General features: G+C 39.5%; 1 protein-coding gene across 6 annotated transcripts in view; it reads right to left on the bottom strand.

The window, feature by feature from the left end:
* Positions 1-1,428: 1,428 nt before the first annotated feature.
* The window catches only part of gramd1a (GRAM domain containing 1A), a 30,259-nt gene continuing 12,892 nt past the window's right edge, over positions 1,429-18,795 (bottom strand). For 3 of the 6 annotated variants that reach the window (XM_051405290.1, XM_051405287.1, XM_051405292.1), the window contains exons 8-20: positions 17,476-17,594; positions 16,523-16,832; positions 15,464-15,617; positions 14,337-14,483; positions 12,953-13,074; positions 11,604-11,746; positions 9,677-9,780; positions 8,500-8,730; positions 7,631-7,669; positions 7,081-7,162; positions 4,897-5,004; positions 4,096-4,216; positions 1,429-3,526 (exon numbers count right to left, since the gene is read on the bottom strand). In XM_051405290.1, the coding sequence (XP_051261250.1) occupies positions 3,425-3,526; positions 4,096-4,216; positions 4,897-5,004; positions 7,081-7,162; positions 7,631-7,669; positions 8,500-8,730; positions 9,677-9,780; positions 11,604-11,746; positions 12,953-13,074; positions 14,337-14,483; positions 15,464-15,617; positions 16,523-16,832; positions 17,476-17,594 (1,782 nt within the window). In that variant the 3' untranslated portion in view covers positions 1,429-3,424. Of the gene's footprint in view, positions 3,527-4,095; positions 4,217-4,896; positions 5,005-5,812; positions 6,526-7,080; positions 7,163-7,630; positions 7,670-8,499; positions 8,731-9,676; positions 9,781-11,603; positions 11,747-12,952; positions 13,075-14,336; positions 14,484-15,463; positions 15,618-16,522; positions 16,833-17,475; positions 17,595-18,795 lie in introns of those variants that run through there. The other 3 variants (XM_051405288.1, XM_051405289.1, XM_051405291.1) reach the window with 3 other exon arrangements.

Below are 18,795 nucleotides of genomic sequence, written 5' to 3'. Positions count from 1 at the left end.
ATCTTTCTTTTTTTAAAAAGCTTAAAATTAATACAGTTTTACCTTTTGGACATCTTAGAAATGTCATCTTAAACTTCCCAACCTCTACTTGTAATTGTTTAACATAGCTGTATTTTATTTAGCATTTTAATTGTTTTAATTAATCTATACAATTCTAACTTTATTTATCTTAATTTATCAAACTAATCAGAAGGTTTTGAAGGCTCTCTATTAGCCACTTGTGGTATTGCTGTTCTATATTTTATTTTGTTGTTGCTGACTGGATGTCATTGTCAATAAAGGGGGCCCTCAATAATCTCTCAAGTATATAAAAAAAACTGGAATTTATGAATGAAATGCCTCTAATAAACCCACTATGTGTACTGTATCACCCATCAGGCCCGGTATTTTCCCAGCACGTTCTACTAAACCTTATCCAAGAATGAAGTCTGCTTGAGTTTAGTGACATTTTCCCCATCAGATTCAGGAGTTCAAACTTCAAACCTCTGGTTAGAAGATAGCCACTGTGACCTTCCTGCTAGACACAAACTACCTCAATTTGTTGAAAGATGATTGAGAAAAACACATCAACAAGACTAGTCCCCGAGTCAGCGCTTTTATCTTGTAACTTGATTAACTTGAACAGAGAATTCCTCTTTAGATAAGATTACAGTTAATTTACAGAAGCAGCTCTCTCATCGCCGTGTGAAGCAATGTCCTTGATTTAATCAAGAATTAAACATTTCTCACATCTGCCCTGCCTTTTATTTATCGTATATGATGGTTGATCTGAATAGCTTCTGGTTTTGGAGTCGGATAAAACACGATATTCTGTCACCCTGGACTCTGGGAAATGATGAACAACATTTCATACACCAAGCAAGTATTATCAATGATGAATATAACAATTAGTAGCATCCCGGGCACCCGGTTAGCTCAGTTGGTAGAGCTGGTGACCCATGTACCGAGGCTGAGTCCTTGCTGCAGCAGCCCAGGGTTTGAGTCCGACCTGCGGCCCTTTGCTGCGTGTCATCCCCTCGCTCTGCCCCCCTTTCCTGTCTACCTTCGGCTGTCTCTATCAATTAAAGGCAATAAAAGCCCCCCAAAAAATATACTTTAAAAAAAATAAAATAATTGTTGCATCCCTCCTTTAGGGCTTCTTTTGTGAAGAAAAACCTCCTCCAGCTTCCCAAATGTTAATCAAATGTTTAATCTCAATGAGTCTTTTACCTGATTATATAAAGGATATATAGACACAATATAAAACTGAATATTTTGGGCTTGATTTATTGTGTGATTGGTGTTTTACCATTTGCGGATCTTTTTTTGGCCCAAATAACAGACAGATAAATCAATAATAATAATAATAATCATATTATTTAGTTCCACCGTTATGCACACCAGATCCTTGTAAAGTGAAAACACACAGACTCAAAGATCAGCGAGGAGTTGTTGCATGTTTTAGAACTTTTCATTTCTCTCCATGGCGTGGTGTACAATCACATCTTTACAGTACATTCTCATGCCCGCTTCTGATCCGTCTCTCTCTCTCCCTCAATCTACTCCCCCCCCCCCCCCTCCCTAAATAAATATTACACCCTTTTGTTATCCGCGGATGGCCATGCACAGCATGGCCCACATGCTTCTGTAGCCGCCATTATCAGAGAAACAGAGAGAGAGAGTGAGCGGGTGAAGAGGGAGAGCACAGAGAGGAAAGAGAGGAAGAGTGGGCTTGAGTGATCAGAAGAATAAGAAGAAGGAGGAAACAAAGGAGGGAGTATAGATGGGTGAGATGCTTTAAATCATCGGAGGACAGAACTGAGTGGACAGAGAGCACTGGCTGAAAATAAACAACAAATAAAGATGACAAAATAATAAAGATAGAAAACGAAAAAAAAGAACTGAATAAAAAGAGAAAAACAAGCGAGTCAAATTATGAAATTAATATTACAAACACAAAAAAAAAAAACAATACTGCAAAACAGATTCCCTTTTTCTTCACCTGGGCCTACAAAATTCTGGTTGGTCCTTTCATCTTGAAACGCCCAGCCCAGTTGGACAACGAAGTAGCTGTTCTGATACTTAGGTTTCTACCTGATCAAGTCTAAATCCTGAACTGGTAAGGTCTGGCTCTGTGATACAAAGAGTGAGCAACCAAACGTGAAATCCAAAAAACGAACTCAAGAAACGCTAATATGAAAAATGTAACATTGAGGACTCCTCATGAACACACACGCACGCATCTGTCAAGTCAAAATCTTCTTTGCTTGGTTTTTTTTTCACTGCCTCTACACACATTCACACACAACTCATTATTATTATTAATATTATATACTACTTTGTTTGAAACATTCAAAAAGTACTAGAATCACTATTGTCATTATTGCTGTGACAGTAATCCTTCTCGTGTAGCTCCTCTTGGTCCGCACGGCAACAGCAAATCAGAGCACAAAATACCCACCAAATGACTTCTTAAGAGCAGGACAGGACTTCAGTTTAAAAGTCATTGGTGATAATAAATACTGTAACAGTCAGACACAGCTTGCTGTCCTAACAAACAACCCAACACACTGATTTTGAAAAAAGATAAAACCCAGACAGGACTGGGAGGAGTGGGAGGGTGTTTGGGAGTTCTTCAGATGTATAAATTACATCTATAATTAAGGGTGAAAATTAAAGTGTCTGATGTTGAAATGTTCCTCATCCCCTTTCACAGAGGACCGACAGCCTTTGAGGGGGCTCAAATCGGACGTGGATCCCTCGCGGAAAGAGCGAGAGAGGCGCAGTGCTCCTGTCAGCGCTCTCCCCTCTCCTTCTGGGTGTTCATCACATCCACACAGCAGGTGGTGTCCCCCCCCCCTTTTTTTTTTTTTTGTATCAGCAGGCGTTCAACTAGAGGCAAAGGTATCTAATTGTTCCCAGGACTAGGAGGAAGAACTCCCACTTTCCAGAAATCATTGATCCCTTCCCATTGCACCTTTGAAATGTTGCATGTCAGGAGAGAAACTGAAGTCTATGATAGTCATAAAATGGGTTTCTTTTTTGAAAATTAAGGAGGTCTGAAATAAAGTTATTCTGAAACACGTTTGGCCATTTTGAAACGTTTCTTGAGGAGTGGATGGTCTGAATCGGCCCACCAGTGGCCTGTTTCCATACAGTACATACAGATGACTTGCAGCTGTAGGTAGATTATTGCTGTGGTCCTGATAGCTTCCAGTCTGAATGAGTTCACTGAAGTTGTAACTGGTTGAGGCTGAAGGCAAACGATGCCATTTCAAGTCAGTCAGGCGAGGAGAGTTGTGGGTAATGTAGTCCCCTGCATGTCCCAATCCTGGTTGTCGATTTTGGAAATTAGGGACAGAGCAAAACCAAGTTGACGAGGCCGCTCTTTTCTACCAGGGTGTGTTCAGAGTTAGGAGACAATCAGGGTAGGGGTGGGGGGGACTCAGGCCTCAGTCCCAGACTCTGTGAGGATATCATCAGGGGGGTCCTGCTGCACCTCTGGGACCACGATGCCCCGGTGGAGCTTTTCTAAAGACTGCTTCATCTGGGAGATAAACATGGAAGGGGTGACAGGGGGAGGGGGTGAGAGAGAGGTAGGGTCAGATATGCTGGATTACATAATGCTCTGACGATCCAGCACATTACGAGCAGTTTACACGCAATTTACTTCACAGAGTAAAACAAACAAACAAACAAACAAACAAACAAACAAACAAACAAACAAACAAACAAACAAACAAACAAACAAAAAAAAAAAAAAAAAAAAAAAAAAAAAAAAAAAAAAACAAACAAAAAAAAAAAAAAAAAAAAAAAAAAAAAAAAAAAAAAAAAAAAAAAAAAAAAAAAAAAAAAAAAAAAAAAAAAAAAAAAAAAAAAAAAAAAAAAAAAAAAAAAAAAAAAAAAAAAAAAAAAAAAAAAAAAAAAAAAAAAAAAAAAAAAAAAAAAAAAAAAAAAAAAAAAAAAAAAAAAAAAAAAACACACACACACACACACACACACACACACACACACACACACACACACACACACACACACACACACACACACACACACACACACACACACACACACACACACACACACACACACACACACACACACACACACACACACCTGGTCGAGAAGCGTGACAGAGGACTGCAGGATCTGCTGCCACTTGCTGAGCTGAGCCTGGTGAAACTGCCTCTGAAGCTGCAAGACCTGAGCCCACTCTCCAGGTGTCTGGGGCAAAGGACTGAGGGGAAGAGAACAAGAGGAGAGGAGTAAAGGGACCATGGGGAGACAATGAGAATAATCATAACTATTTCTATTGCAAGTAGTCAGTTGTATAATCATTGTTATTAGATCTGTTATAACTGTTTTATTCCCGCTAGGGGCAACAAGAAAAGAGTCACTTTTGAAATTCATATAGCACACATGTAAAATTATCTAGTGGTGAAGTTTCAGACTGAAATGACACGGGAATGAAAACTGGCTGCGAAGTGTGTAGGAGAAACTACAGTGGCCGAGAAACTCTCAAAAAAAGGCCTCATCTACAGCCAGTATTTGTTTTGTCCATTCAGAGCTACTGTAGGAAACATGGTGGACTCCATGGAAGTTTGATAAAATCTCGATTAACCAAAACAGTAAACTTGCGGGCCATAAAACCAAAACAATGAGCTGAAAGAGGTCAAAATGCTCATCAGAGTCGGGTGATAATAAGTGACACCTTCCACATACAAGAGATCATGTGATCAATTATTAATACTAATAAATTATTATCTATAATTACTTCACAAAAGGCAACGGTGGAGTTGTTGCTATTAGAGGGACATTTCACACCTTAAATCCTAGAAGAATCACCTGAGACCAAATGCCAATTAACCCCACAACAGAGAATCTATATTTGTATGGAAAACAGTGCTGAGTGTTTACCTGTCAGCAACAGAATAGGAGTGCCATGTCTCCAGTGTATGGGCCGCTCTTTCCAGAGCGTACAGCTTGTAGAACAGCAGCATGTTGAGAGCCACCAGCACCACCAGACTGACAGGGACAGAGAGAGAATTGTGTAATTTACTGACTGGTATGAAAATGCTCAAAAATTATGCAAATCAGTAAGATATCAACAGCAAAATGTCAACACTGGTGGCACAGAATGAGCAGACACGTATATTTCAGTGTTTGTCCATCACAACCCAGCACTTATCCACGACACAATGCAAGTTTATTACAGGAAAAATCCACCCTGACACAAATATCAGTGTTGTAAACAACTGACTTGTATTTTTTGGTAGTTTAAATAAGGAATACTTTTCTGGAGTCAACAATCACACATACTGACAGCGATACCAATTTGAGTAGCTCCCATTGACCAGAATGCACTGCAGCTACAATAAATGTTGCGTGTTGAGTGATTGTTGTGAACTATTAATGACTGGTCTCTCTATCTTCCGGTTGAACCCACAGCTGAGAACTAGACAAATCCTGTTCTTTAAAAGGTTTTTTAAAAGTCATTCTGGGAAATGTGGGAAATGATTGGTAGGAAATGGCTGTTTTGGTATATAAAGTACCACCAGTTCAATTACTAATTCACCACTCTACATCAAGTAGAAAAAAAAGTACAAATACACTGTTAACACCAAAACTAGTTTATATATGCAGGTTGTTTAAATGTGGGTAAACCTACTACAAATAGATGATACACTCCTTTCCCATTGGTTCAGTTCATATAAACTGGTGCTCAGTTGTTGCGTTTTGTTTGGGCTGGTGTTAGAGCTGATCAATAAATTGTATTTTCATTGTCATGGCGATATGAAAATGCACAATAAAAAATGTTTTTATGTACATATGAGTACATATGCTTTGGAGATAAAGACCAGTGTATTATTATGGTGCTGCAGTCTCTCTGTTGCGGTTGCAGGTCCTCCACACACACACACACACACACACACACACACACACACACACACACACACAGACAGACACAGACAGACACACAGACACAGACACAGACAGACACAGACACACACACAGACACAGACACAGACACAGACACACACACACACACACACACACACACACACACACACACAGCAAAAACAGCTGATCAGAGAGTCTGCGTGGAAAAGTGAAAAAATACACTGTATGTTGTCTGTTTAGCTTAGTTTGACACATACCTTGAAATCTGGCAATTTCTTATTTCAAACTGAGCTGCTGGCTGAGACAAATGAAGCAGATCTGAACTAAAAAAGGCTACAATGTGCAATTTATTTCTCATTCTGAACCAAATGAACCAAAGCACAGTTGTAAAAGTGACTTGAAGGAGCTTTTAGACTGAATATGAAGCAAACATCATCTGTCGAGTCCTTTGGATGCTACAAGAATACAAATAGGGACCTAAAAATCACTCGAGCCCTCCAGCAGACGAACCTTTGCTTCATATTCAGTTTGAGATCACCTCTAGAGTATTGGAGGGTGGATTTTTCCTGTATAATTTATATAGTTCTCATTTATGCAGCCGGTGGTGTAAAAATCAAAGCCTCTCATACGAACCTGATACAGATCCTATTCACAAGAAGTATTGCAGAGAGGAAAGGAAAAGAAGAGAAATAGCAAGAAAGGCATTGTGAGGCTGTTAGTATGCAGAAGATCAATATCCAACATGTCTGAATGAGGGAGCATTCAGACATGGAGAGAACCAAGAAGGCAGAAAGCCAATATTACTCAAAATATTCAATCAAACCAAAGATTTGATCAGGGAGCAACTCCTATACACAATATAGGAAAGCATTTACCGTAATACTAAGGAGGAGGAACACATGCAAGGACAACACATGCTTTTATGTGTACTGTTACTCAATTCCACTCTATTTGTACATTCAGAAAATCCTTTTCTTATAGAACATAATCTAGAGAAGCTCTTCTACATTGTGAGTACCTCACTGTGTGACTAGTGAGTAAGACATTAGACTCATATGATCAGTGTGCAGTAAATTATAAAACATGCTGGAAACGATCTTGAGTTAAAATAGCCAGAAGAGAAGCTCAGAAAGTTCAGAAAGACTGATGTTATTCGAGGACTCAGTGCCACAAAGACTCAGTACAAACAGTTGAACTTACATGAAGCTGACAATGAGGAGGATGGTAGAGATACTGTTCTGTCCTCCACGCGAACGCTCCCCAAGCTTTATATACTGAGCACCTAAAAAAAGAAGAAAGTGATCAGGATTCCCCATTTTCTTTCAAGTATTTTTCTGACTCTTCGAAGTGACTGATGTGATTTAAGGTGCTGACACTGACATGAACTGTGTCTAAATATGTAATGTGACCTTTTATACGTTTGAATGTTTTTTCTATGATGACTTTTCTTATTTTGGTGAGCAAAGACACATTTTCACCCCAGTGGACAATAAATCCAATCCAATCCAATCCAACTTTATTTGTTAAGCACTTTAAAACAACCAAAGTTGACCAAAGTGCTGTACAGGAGAATAAATAAGACATCATAAATAAAAGACGTAACAGCTCACATGAGGCGCAAAATAACATATAATACAACAATAAAATGAAAAGACATAAATAAAAATAATAACCATGCAATAACAAGCAATCAAAAAATAAAAATAACAAATACAAAAAATATATCAAGTAAATAAAGTCGACATCTTACTAGGTGTCAAAGGCCACAGAGAAGAGATGGGTTTTAAGACTGGTTTTAAAAACAGACAGAGAAGAGGCCTGTTTAATGTGCAGAGGCAGATCATTCCATAATTTAGGAGCAGACACAGCAAAGGCACGGTCCCCTCTGAGCTTCCGCTTAGTTTTAGGCACACTCAGGAGCAGCTGATCATCTGACCTGAGGGGGCGGACGGGTATATAGGGGTGTAGAAGCTCAGATAGGTAGGGCGGGGCAAGACCATTTAGGGATTTAAAAGCAAATAAAAGAATTTTAAAATGGATCCTAAATTGAATAGGCAGCCAGTGGAGTGAGGCTAAAATGGGGGAAATGTGCTCATGTTTACATGTGCCAGTTAAAAGACGTGCAGCAGCATTCTGTACCATCTGAAGACGGGCGATGGAGGACCCACTAACCCCCACATATAGTGCATTACAGTAATCCAGCTGAGTGGTAACAAAGGCGTGGATTACCGTCTAAAAGTGCTGCCTTGATAGAATTGGCTTTATTTTGGCCAGCTGCCTCAAATGGAAAAAGCTTGATTTGACAACAGCCTTGATCTGACTGTCAAACTTAAGCTCAGGGTCCACCTTAACCCCTAGGTTTGTGATGCTAGGTTTAATATACTGGGCCAAGGAACCCAGATCTAAATAATAATAATAAAGATATATTCAATTGTCTCTAGTTCTAGTTTGAAAACAAATTAGACCAGTTTCCTCTTAATTCCCCTAGTAATGTAACTCCACACAGAGCCACTAGAGGGTAGTATTGTACAAAAGATGGATTCACCTTCAACGTTGGTGGCAAGGACTGAAATTGTAACACTGAAGAACATTTCAATAACTGCAGCCTGGCTAACTTACTGGCTTCTCTCCTGTCTCTGTCCTCTCCGACTCCTCTGTCCCCTCGGTCTCCGGTGCCCATGCCTCCTCCTTCCCTCTCTCTCTCCTTCTCGCCCTGCCGTCGAGAGCAGGTGCGTTTGCGCCGGCGCAGGGCTGGCGGGGTCTTGGCAGCGTCGGCGCCCACTGCTTCGCCTGTGGTTACCACGGAAACCTCAGACTGCAGTAGCGTCTCCAGCTTGCTCACTTCGCTCTCTGCATGGGCGTAAGGAAGTAGATGGAGGAATTTAAATACGCATAACACAGGAAAGTGAAGTGGAGAGGCAAATGCAACTGTCACAACATCTCCTAAACATAGACAGTAGCCAAACAGAATACACGTTGAGGAAAGAAGTACCAACCAAATTGTGTCCTTAGCACCTCAGTATCAAGTACAAATGCTGGCATAAATGCTTGGTCATATACTTGGTATTTTATTCTTTGACCAGACATTGCCATACTTTATCAATATTTTTGATAATTATATGTAAATGTATGTGTGGGTATTATGTGGGAAAAATTCTTGTATGTCTCTTACATCAATGAAAAGTCCATGTGCACTGGAGGTTTTAAGAGTCCACATCACACTTGAGTAATAATGCATATTGGACCACGATTGGCTTCCAAACTACACACATCTTAGACTCAGATTTAAGTTCAAACTACACATACATAATTCTGCAAAGTGAACCTCAAACATCCGAGTTGTCCGATTGTTGAGTGGAAGGGGAATGTAAATAAAAAGCAAGCCATCAAAAATCGGTATAGATACGTGTATGTATATATATATATATATATATATATATATATATATATATATATATATATATATATATATATATACACACACACACACACATATATACAGGCCGCACCGAAAAACTGGTTGAGAAGACCCTGAGTTGACTTGCACTACATAAACATGATACTTGCAAACATAATCCAACACACACAAATGGACAAAAGGGTGTTGCTCTTATGTTTTGTGGTCTGCAACATGAAACTGTGTATTTGGCTTTCACATCAAGTATGGCCTGCTTATGCAGTTTCACTATTTGGTTCACTTATTTCAAAGGGGAAATAAGCATGAATAGGCCAGTTTTGTTTCCACAGGCAGTATGTATATAGAAGTATGCTGGAAGAGGCAGACCATGTGACTCACCCATGTGTCTATAGTACTCCTCAATGCCGCTCCAGGTGTTCTTTTCAATCAATGCTTTCACCAGACTCCACGGCTGCTTCTTGTAGCAGATGTCTGAGGAAACTCTGGGCAAAGAAAAGTAAACAAAGCCTGTTTGAAATATACACAGACAATCTAATGTGTGGATGTGATCTCTTCTTCTTCTTCTTTTTTACAAAGAAAAACACCTTTCATATTCAACCTGCTCTATATTGTTGTAACATTAATCATATCATTCATTTCCCATGAATTAACTGCAACAGTAATGTTGTCTGATTTCAGGTCAAATTTAAAGCAAGCTTGACCTAAAATCAGCCGACCAAAACAGAAAAGAAATACAGAATATTCTGAACACAATTTATATAGATATGTATGGATTGTGTCTTTAAATTTCTTAAGTTTTCTTTATGCCACACATGTTGCAACAGATTAGGCTAGTTCTTGAAGAATTCCTGCATGTCATAATGACACCAGTGAATATTGTCTTTTCATTATGAAATGCAGAAATTCTTTCTCAGTGTAGGGGCCAGAGTTTGATGGCTTCCTGCCCAGGTTATAATGAAGACGTTCCAAAGCTGTGACAGAAATAATCTAAAATCCTCTAAAACGTCATAGTCGGGATACAAAATTAGCAGCAGCCACATGCTGGTAAAACATGGCTGGTAGATTTACTTCACTCAACAACGGTAATCTATTGAGTGGTTGGTAAAATTTGAACATATACCAGCCATTTTGACTGATGGACAAATAAGTTCAATTTTGCACACTGCGTATACTGATTAAAGTATGTTGAGGAAATAAGGCTTAAATATGCTACATTTCACATTTTACAGGCTGTTGAATGGCATATAAAAACTTAATGATTACACTAGGAACCTCTACACCTGCATGGGTTTACTTGCTGCAGTTGTACAGTAATGGCAATGGATGTATTAAAGGGGAATGGGGCCACTGAAGATTTTTGTGCTATACCACTGGAGCCAGTTTATTCCATTTTGGATCCTTTTCAGGTTATTGTTAGAAAAAAAGCTCCAAATAGAAACAACTAGTGATACAGTTAACGAGAAGAAGACAGCAAGACTGTCAAAGCCCTTACTTAAATGAAACATGTCTTGCGGCCATATTGCATAATAGTCTCTTGTGGCCAATGTCAGTGGAGAAACTTCTGCCTTCTCTTTTTCTTCCACTGTGATTGTTCACAGTGATTGTTCATTGGTGCAAAAGATGATAAGATGACCTTGGTCTTTGTACAAGTCTTTGAGCCTGAGATGTTAACATCAAGACTTGTGTTTACAAAGTATATTTAAAGCCCACTGTTTACTGTAAATATGCTGAAGTCAAATACAAGTTTGTCCAGTAATGTCTGCAGAAGTGACAGAACATGTCAAGCAGAATGGTCCTGGAAATAAAAGCACCATCACTCAGCCATTGTTTTTTTTTTAAGTATCAGGAAAGTAGCAAGGGACACTGGATGAAACAAGGGAGAGAAAGCTCTGATGGGATCATTTCACGTACCAGCGAGAGTTTCTGGTCCCCTAGGCTGAGGGACGTAACCACTCAACTACAGTTTGCATCATCTATTATGCTGTAAACTTAACATGTGTAAACAAGGATTTAATGGATCAAATATCAAGAGGTGATGAAACTTGGCGGTGCTTACTCTGCACTGTTTGGATTTCTGTTTAATTCTGTCATGGTTCTTCTTGCATGGGATGCTGGAAAACCCAAAACTTGAGCTAAGAAGCTGCTCAGGTATATAAGATTTGAATTTAGTGTTCCTTCTGGAAGGCAACACACAACATGAGAGTAATCACTAGTATGATTGTCATTTATGGCTTGCCTGTTTTAAATGTAGTTTTCACAGTCAAATTCCCACCCAGATGGATTAAGACAACACCAGACAACCTACCTGAGCCGGCTCTTGTGCTTGTTGATAGAGGTGAGGCAGTATCTGTGGACAGTGTAGAAGTAGTCCTGGTAGGGGATGCCTGAAGTGATAACCTCCGAGTCTACCACGTAGCACTCACCCCGGGCGCTGCTCTTATGCAATGTCTGAAAGCAGGAAGAAAAGTAGAGGCGGATGGTTATTTGTATGCAAACCTATTGGTTTCCTCTGATACATAACACAAGGATCATCTGACTCTTCTGATAGTTACGGCTTCCCTGGCTGTCTGATAATTTACTGGAGTAAAGGCGCCAGTATGCTTCATCAAAACTACTTGTTGGATGGTCAAAAGGCTTTGGGAGGTCCTTCTCTACACACCTTTCTGGCCCTATGATCGGCCAGCGGTGTGGAGGTGAGAAAGCAAGCAGGGTTTGAAACTTCTCTCTCTCAAACAATCTTTGTTGATTCTTCACACAACAATTTCACTTTTCACATGAACAGCTAAGTACAACACCATGAATGTCTTCCAGGAGAGACTTAAAATTAATGTCCCTACCTCCATATTTAAAGTATATTCCATTTATTTCCGACTTTTCACTCTGACTTCCAGTGTGGCCATTTGGAACAACTATAAATATTTTGATTTACGATGTGGTTGGACCAAATGTCTTACACACATTTTCTTCTTTCCGCCTTCAGTCTCTTATGTGTCTAATGTTTTCTGTTCTGTATTCAGTGTAAATCATTTAGTGTTTCAGGGAAAAGGTAATCAATATTACAATAAATACCCCTAACAAAACATAAATAAGTAAAATTAAAAAAACACTTGCACAATATATACATTGACCTGTCACAACAGTTTACCAGTTTACTGGCAGCACAACAAGAAGTTTTAACATAAGTGTTAATTCAGAATGCACTGAGGGAAAATTAGTACATAAGCTTAATAAACATTTAAAATAAACTTCTTTCTTCTTCTTTCTTTACTTGATAAAATGCAACTGAAATAATTTTACGGCAGCAATGATTTTGTCTGAGCAGATGTAACATTATTTCCAAAATGTAGATATTTTATTTTTGAAATGAATTTTTTCAGAATGTGTAAGAATAGTTATTTTTGTCACAATAGATTCTCACTTTTAGCACTGAAGCCTACACTGGAACACAAACTGGGCCCCAAACTGGATCCAGTATAAAGCAAAAATTAAAGGATCCCCAAGACACAACTACATAAGACTATAGGGAAAGTTCCACTCCAATTAAAACTAAATAAGCTGCGTTGTTTCTGTCCTGTCATTTGTCTTTAACAAAGCCTCTGTACCAAAGGTCCACATCATAAAACAAAAAACGGCTGGCGTTTGTCAAGGACTGACCTGCGTCTCCACCACAGGGGCAGTCTTGGGGCCGAGGGGGTTGTTCAGGGCGATGGTGTAGCTAAGCACACGGCTGGTATTCCCAGTGCTGCTGTCCTGCTGCCATTCACCCACCGACAGGTCTGATAGAGGGACAGAAAAGAGACGGAGAATATGAGAGAGTCAAGACACAACAAGAGACAAAAAGTTCCAAGACATTTTTTCAAAATGAGAGAGGGCAGGAGAGGTTTAGAATTTGTAAATGAAAAGGATAGAAACCACAAGATTCAGGCGAGTGGAAGGAGAGAGAGAGAGAGAGAGAGAGAGAGAGAGAGAGAGAGAGAGAGAGAGAGAGAGAGAGAGAGAGAGAGAGAGAGAGAGAGAGAGAGAGGGTCAATCCACGCTCCTTCATAAAAAAAAGAAAGAAAGAAATGCCCCAATTACAGCTACACAATGTTCCCAAGCGGGCTGGGCCTCCAACTGGGGTAGGCACTGGCCAAATCAACTCGACGGCTTCACCTCTGTTCCCATTTCAACGACTACAGAAAAATGACCAAAATACACAATGCACTTATACCGCATGTATCAGTCTATCAGATAAAAAGTAGTTGTACAGTGACAAAGCAAGGCGTGAAAAAAACTGAAGAAGGCAAAGAAAAGAAGAGCCGGTGATGGAGGGTGGTTAACACAGCGTAAACAGCTAGTGTGGCACCCTCATTAGTGGCACAATACAGTGGGCTAGAGGATGTCTTTGAGGGATCGGGGGTACGTCACTACATTTGTATTAATCAACTGAAGAGTAGCACAGCTGCTTCATAAGAGAAACCAAACTAGATTCAAAAAGGAAAAACACGTTTGCACAGTTTAAACAAAAGATAAGATGAGGCGTTTGTGAGTGTGTTTTTCTTATTCCCACACATGACATTTTAACAACAGCCCAGAAAAGATATTTGCAGTGAACCTATAATTGTGCTTAATGGCAGAAAAATGTCATAGTATCAACATCAACAGCAAACATCAGGTACTAGTGACAGATGCAAAGAATGAAAGAGTAAACATTTTTTCCACTGACAGCAGCCTAAACTAAGCAGCAGAGCAACAACAAACACTGGGCCGTAACTGTCACTGTCTCAACAGGAAAAACTTGCTCTCTTGCGCTTAATGTTAATCAACAAGTTGATGCAAGTTCTGTGATGGTTACTACAGGTTTAACAGCAAGAAAAAGAACTCACAGAGACCTCTCAAACATCAGTGAACCAATAAAAAAACTAAAAGTGCCCTAATACATAATCATTACATATTAAAGGGAGTCATATAACCCTAGAGAAAATATGTATTTTCACATATCCACTGTGTACAAACATATTCCATTAGATTTGTGTGTGTAGATGGGTGTTGTAGCTACCAGTAAAGTGTCGCTGGGAAAAGAGGTGCTGGATGAAGTGTGTATCGGCAGAGAAGAGCAGGTCATGCAGCTTGTCTACACTCATGCGGACCACGGCGTTGATGTGAAGCCGCCCGCTCAGGTCAGCGCAGAACGACTCCACTTCACCTGAAGGTCAGATAGAAAACAAGAAAGATTGAATTTCTGTTTCTGGTTATTTTAGTACACTCAATATTCTTTTGAGTCAATAATCTGGTTTTAATATCTATCCCCGTATAGTAGTTCATAAATCTAAATACATCAAATCATTACATACAACACTTTTTAAAATTTAGTAACAAAGTGTTTTATATGGCCTGATAATCACACTCGACTCTGGCTGTGACAGTGATTTTATTGCAAAATGAATTCAGGGGAAACACAGATTGCTGCTCTATGTCTGTGCTTATTCCTGAATTAGTGATGGCCTACTGAGCAGTTTCTGGTTCAAAGATGAAAATATTAAACCTTCGGGCAATCATATAATAAGGTCAGCTTGGAGGCAATTTTAGGTAAATCATCCGACTGTACCAAAACTACATGCATTCCAAATTAGTATCATTTTAATTCAGGACTGATTCACCCACAGGCAATAAATTATTCCATGTTAGTGTTTGAAGAACCTTCCCTGTACTTATTGTTGATGTGGAAAGAAGAAGTGGTGGAAGCAACGAAGCAGAAATACACTTATCATTCTCAGACATGAGGAGGAAGGGCAAATAATAGACTTACTATAATAAACTTTCACTAGCAAGTTAGTTCACAGTCAGACTAAGGCTAACAACCTCAAATAAGTACAAAGAAACCACAAATAAAAAAAATAAAATAAAAAGTGCACAGGATGAAAGACTCACATGAGAGTTCATCAAAATAAGTTTTAAGATGCACTTCATGCTGAATCTGCAACCCTCAGTCCTTATGGTAGATTTATAAAAGAAAGTTCACAACAACTAAGTGTTGCCTTTTTTTTATTTTACTTGATTCACAACAAGTACAACAATAAAATTATCTTTAAAAAAAAAAGTAATCTAATGTAATCTCCATATAATTTACACTTTCTAATCTCCACTGGGTTGTTATGGTGGTCTGTTCACCCAAACAATACTCACTCTCTTCTTGCGTGTCAGAGGAGTTGCTGGGGTCTGTGGGCAATTCCTCATCGTTGGTGATATCCAATGAGGAAAGGTTTCCCAGACTGGTGGTTGGCGGGGGCAGCATGTGATTGGCTGACTCAGACAGGCTGTCCCCACCCTCTTCCAGATTCTGATGCAGTGAGGGGGAAAAAAAGCACAGCAGAGGACAGTTAGCAAGAGGTTTGTAGGGAAATCACCCCATTGTCATATGACTTGAGAGGAAAGAGGCCTCAGCTGAGCTGACCTCGTGTTGACGCGGCCTGAGCAGACATACCACTGTAGCCGTGCAATTAATCTGAAACCGACACACAGTCAACACAGCATTTATTCGCTTTAGCTTGGCTTGGGCTTGATCTGTCAGTATCAAGATCTAGACAGCAGGGCAAACAACCACAGCAGCTGCTTTTGAGCAGAACTGGTTGGACATATAACAACTACACCCGTACTTATATAAATCCTGTAATTCTTGTCTATTATTTTTTGTTGTTTTGAATTATATTTCACTTCATTTTGATGTTTTATTGGATTTTATTTGTGTTTTTAAATGTTGATCTAATGCCTTATCTTTCAGATCTGGAACAATGATTACACTGCACAAACATTTGTCACAGGTTTAGACTTTGTTTTTGCAGTTAAAATATCTACATTGGGAAAATCAAGTTATTATAATATGCACAAAACAATTATGTTATAGCTAATGCTAGCTCACCAGCTGTCTCATGTCAGGCTCATGTCTGCAACACCAATAGCAGGAGCAGATGAATTAGTGAGCAGACTTTTCTACTCTGCTGAAACTGATTGTTAAAGTGGAAGTTGCTACCTAGTCCATAGCTGTATGGGACAACCTGTATTTTTCAATACGCATAAGAATGACTAGCAGGTGGTGCCGGTCTTACATTATTCTTGCTCAACTGTCTTGCACATGAAGTAATAAAAAAAAACTCCATTGCAATTAGACTATGCGTAACACTACCCGGAAGACTAACTATTGCAATGTTGCATGCCTAAGTACATGTGGATGTCAAGAACACTCACAAAGGAGGCAGCAGCAGAGGCCGGGGCAGAGGCAGAGGCGTTGGTGGGAGTGGTCGATGGCAGCGAGCTGTGGAAGCTGGGTGGGCTGGGTTCGATGGGGTCAGAGCTCAGTCTGCGTCCTGATGAGGAAGGCACCTCTATGGGCAGACAGGAGGCGGAGGAAGGGGGAGAGGAGCCCACAAGGTTGGTAGATGAGGAAGAGCTGACTGGACCGCAGGGCACCAGGGGAGGGGGAGAGCTGCCGGTGGAGGGAACCGACACTGAGCTCAGGTCTAGTAGATCTGTAACCGACACAGACTCGTCTCCTGGCCTGGGGAACGAAGGGAGAGGAAGTGAGACAGAGATGCATACAGAGAAAAGTCACACTGTGAGAGAAAGACACAAGAGCCAAGTGTTTGTTAGATAACTTAGGGACAGGGGTAGGAAATCTTCAACCCATCAGGCATTTCATGCAATTGTTATTTTTAGCGGACATGTAAAACACTAGTTCAAAAAACTTAAATAAAGACTTGAATATGAAAAAAAAAAAACCTACACACAAACAACCTCTGTGTTCTAATAAGCAAGGATCCACTTGTTTGGTTAAAGAAAGCTCAAACTAACCCCTCAAGCTACATCTATGTCAGGAAGAGACGGTACAATTAAGGATACATAGTAGTTTCTTAAAATCTAAAAAATAAAAATCTAAAATAGTATTTTGTAAAAAAAAGAAATAAGAAATAAAAGAAGCATTCTGCTGGCCTAACTGTCACACTCCAAAAATCCTGTTTCTAACATACACATACATTGTAAAGTTGAACTAACTACAAGGAAATAAATTGCACAATTACACACTATCGACACACTAACTACTCACATGTTAAAACGCCTTCACACATACATCAACAATATAAAGCTCTCAAGAAACATGCGCTGCACCATATACAAGGAAGTTTTTACACATGAACACTCACAGTAGGCCGTTCATGTGTTCGGCGGTGGGGGAGACATAGTCGTCGTCTTCACTAGTGAGGCCCAGCTCAGTGCCGTAACACTGGTGTACAATGTGCCAGAGCTCTTTGGGGGATAGAGACTGCAAAATATCAAATAGATAATTAGGATCAAATTAAAATTACTAATTTTCTGATATCTACATTCATGTATTGCCACAATTTCTTCCACAACAGCTATACAGCTCTCCATTTCCTGCATTCTCTTATGATTTTGTAGTATATGTATGTGCAATATAGTGCAATATAGTATGAGAGTTTTGATTGATTTTCAATGCCCAGTGCCCTCAATGCCAAATAATTCTGTAAATGGGATGAAGAACACACAATAAGGCAGTGCTAAATACAGTGTATACATTCATAAGATTTATCTATGATATTTAAAGGACCAGTGTAGGATAGATGGCATCTAGCAGTGAAGTTGTAGATTGTGAGTAACTGAACATGGCTCTTGTCTGTACTTGACGACCTGGGAATGAGAACGGGCAGTGACGTGTGTAGGAGAAACTATCTGGCCATATCTACAGCCAGAGTTTGGTTTGTCTGTTCTGGGCTACTATATAAACATGGTGGACTCCATGGAAGGCGAACCTTGGCATCTGTAGATAAAAACAGCTCATTCAAATGTAGAGAAAATACAGCAATTCCTATATTCAGGTGATAATACACTAATTAAAGCATACCTATGAATATTATATTCCATTTCTGCAAGTAGATCTTCCTGAATGTTAATCACGGGACCTTAAAATAGTCAATATATCAGCATATTCTTGGTGTTTTCTTGTTGTCAGACTTTAAAATTGTGCTTCACAACGAGATATACTCTATTCTGTTGACCTCCACAATGATTTACACACTTAATTCAAAGCAAATAAGTATGTTTGAAGATAACACCTCAGCTTCTACAATGTTCTGATACAATGTAGTATTTGATGATTGTTAGCAAGTTAGTTTTTTTATTTGACAGCCTTTTGCAAGAGAAACAGTAAGTCAATCAAGCTGAGTTGACAGTGAGTCAACATCTTGTAAAATTTCCACCGCACGTTTCATCCCACTGTCTGTTGCTTTGTGCTGCAATACTAATCTGCGGTGTTTCTGCACCAGTGCTGTCCAAATAAATGTCTATATTCAAACTCAGTAAATAACAGTGATTTAAATTGTTCTCCCAAGCCTGTGTTTGTGGCCATCTCCTGCTTCTTGACACTGTGATCTATTCTAAGATGATAACCACTAGCTGTGTCACACTAGGCAGCAGCATAAAGCGCCAGGAGGGTGGGCGAGGAG

The sequence above is a fragment of the Dicentrarchus labrax genome, unplaced genomic scaffold (assembly GCF_905237075.1).
Source record: "Dicentrarchus labrax unplaced genomic scaffold, dlabrax2021, whole genome shotgun sequence".
Taxonomy (NCBI): Eukaryota; Metazoa; Chordata; class Actinopteri; family Moronidae; genus Dicentrarchus; species Dicentrarchus labrax.
This window is presented reverse-complemented; position numbering and strand designations above follow the sequence as displayed.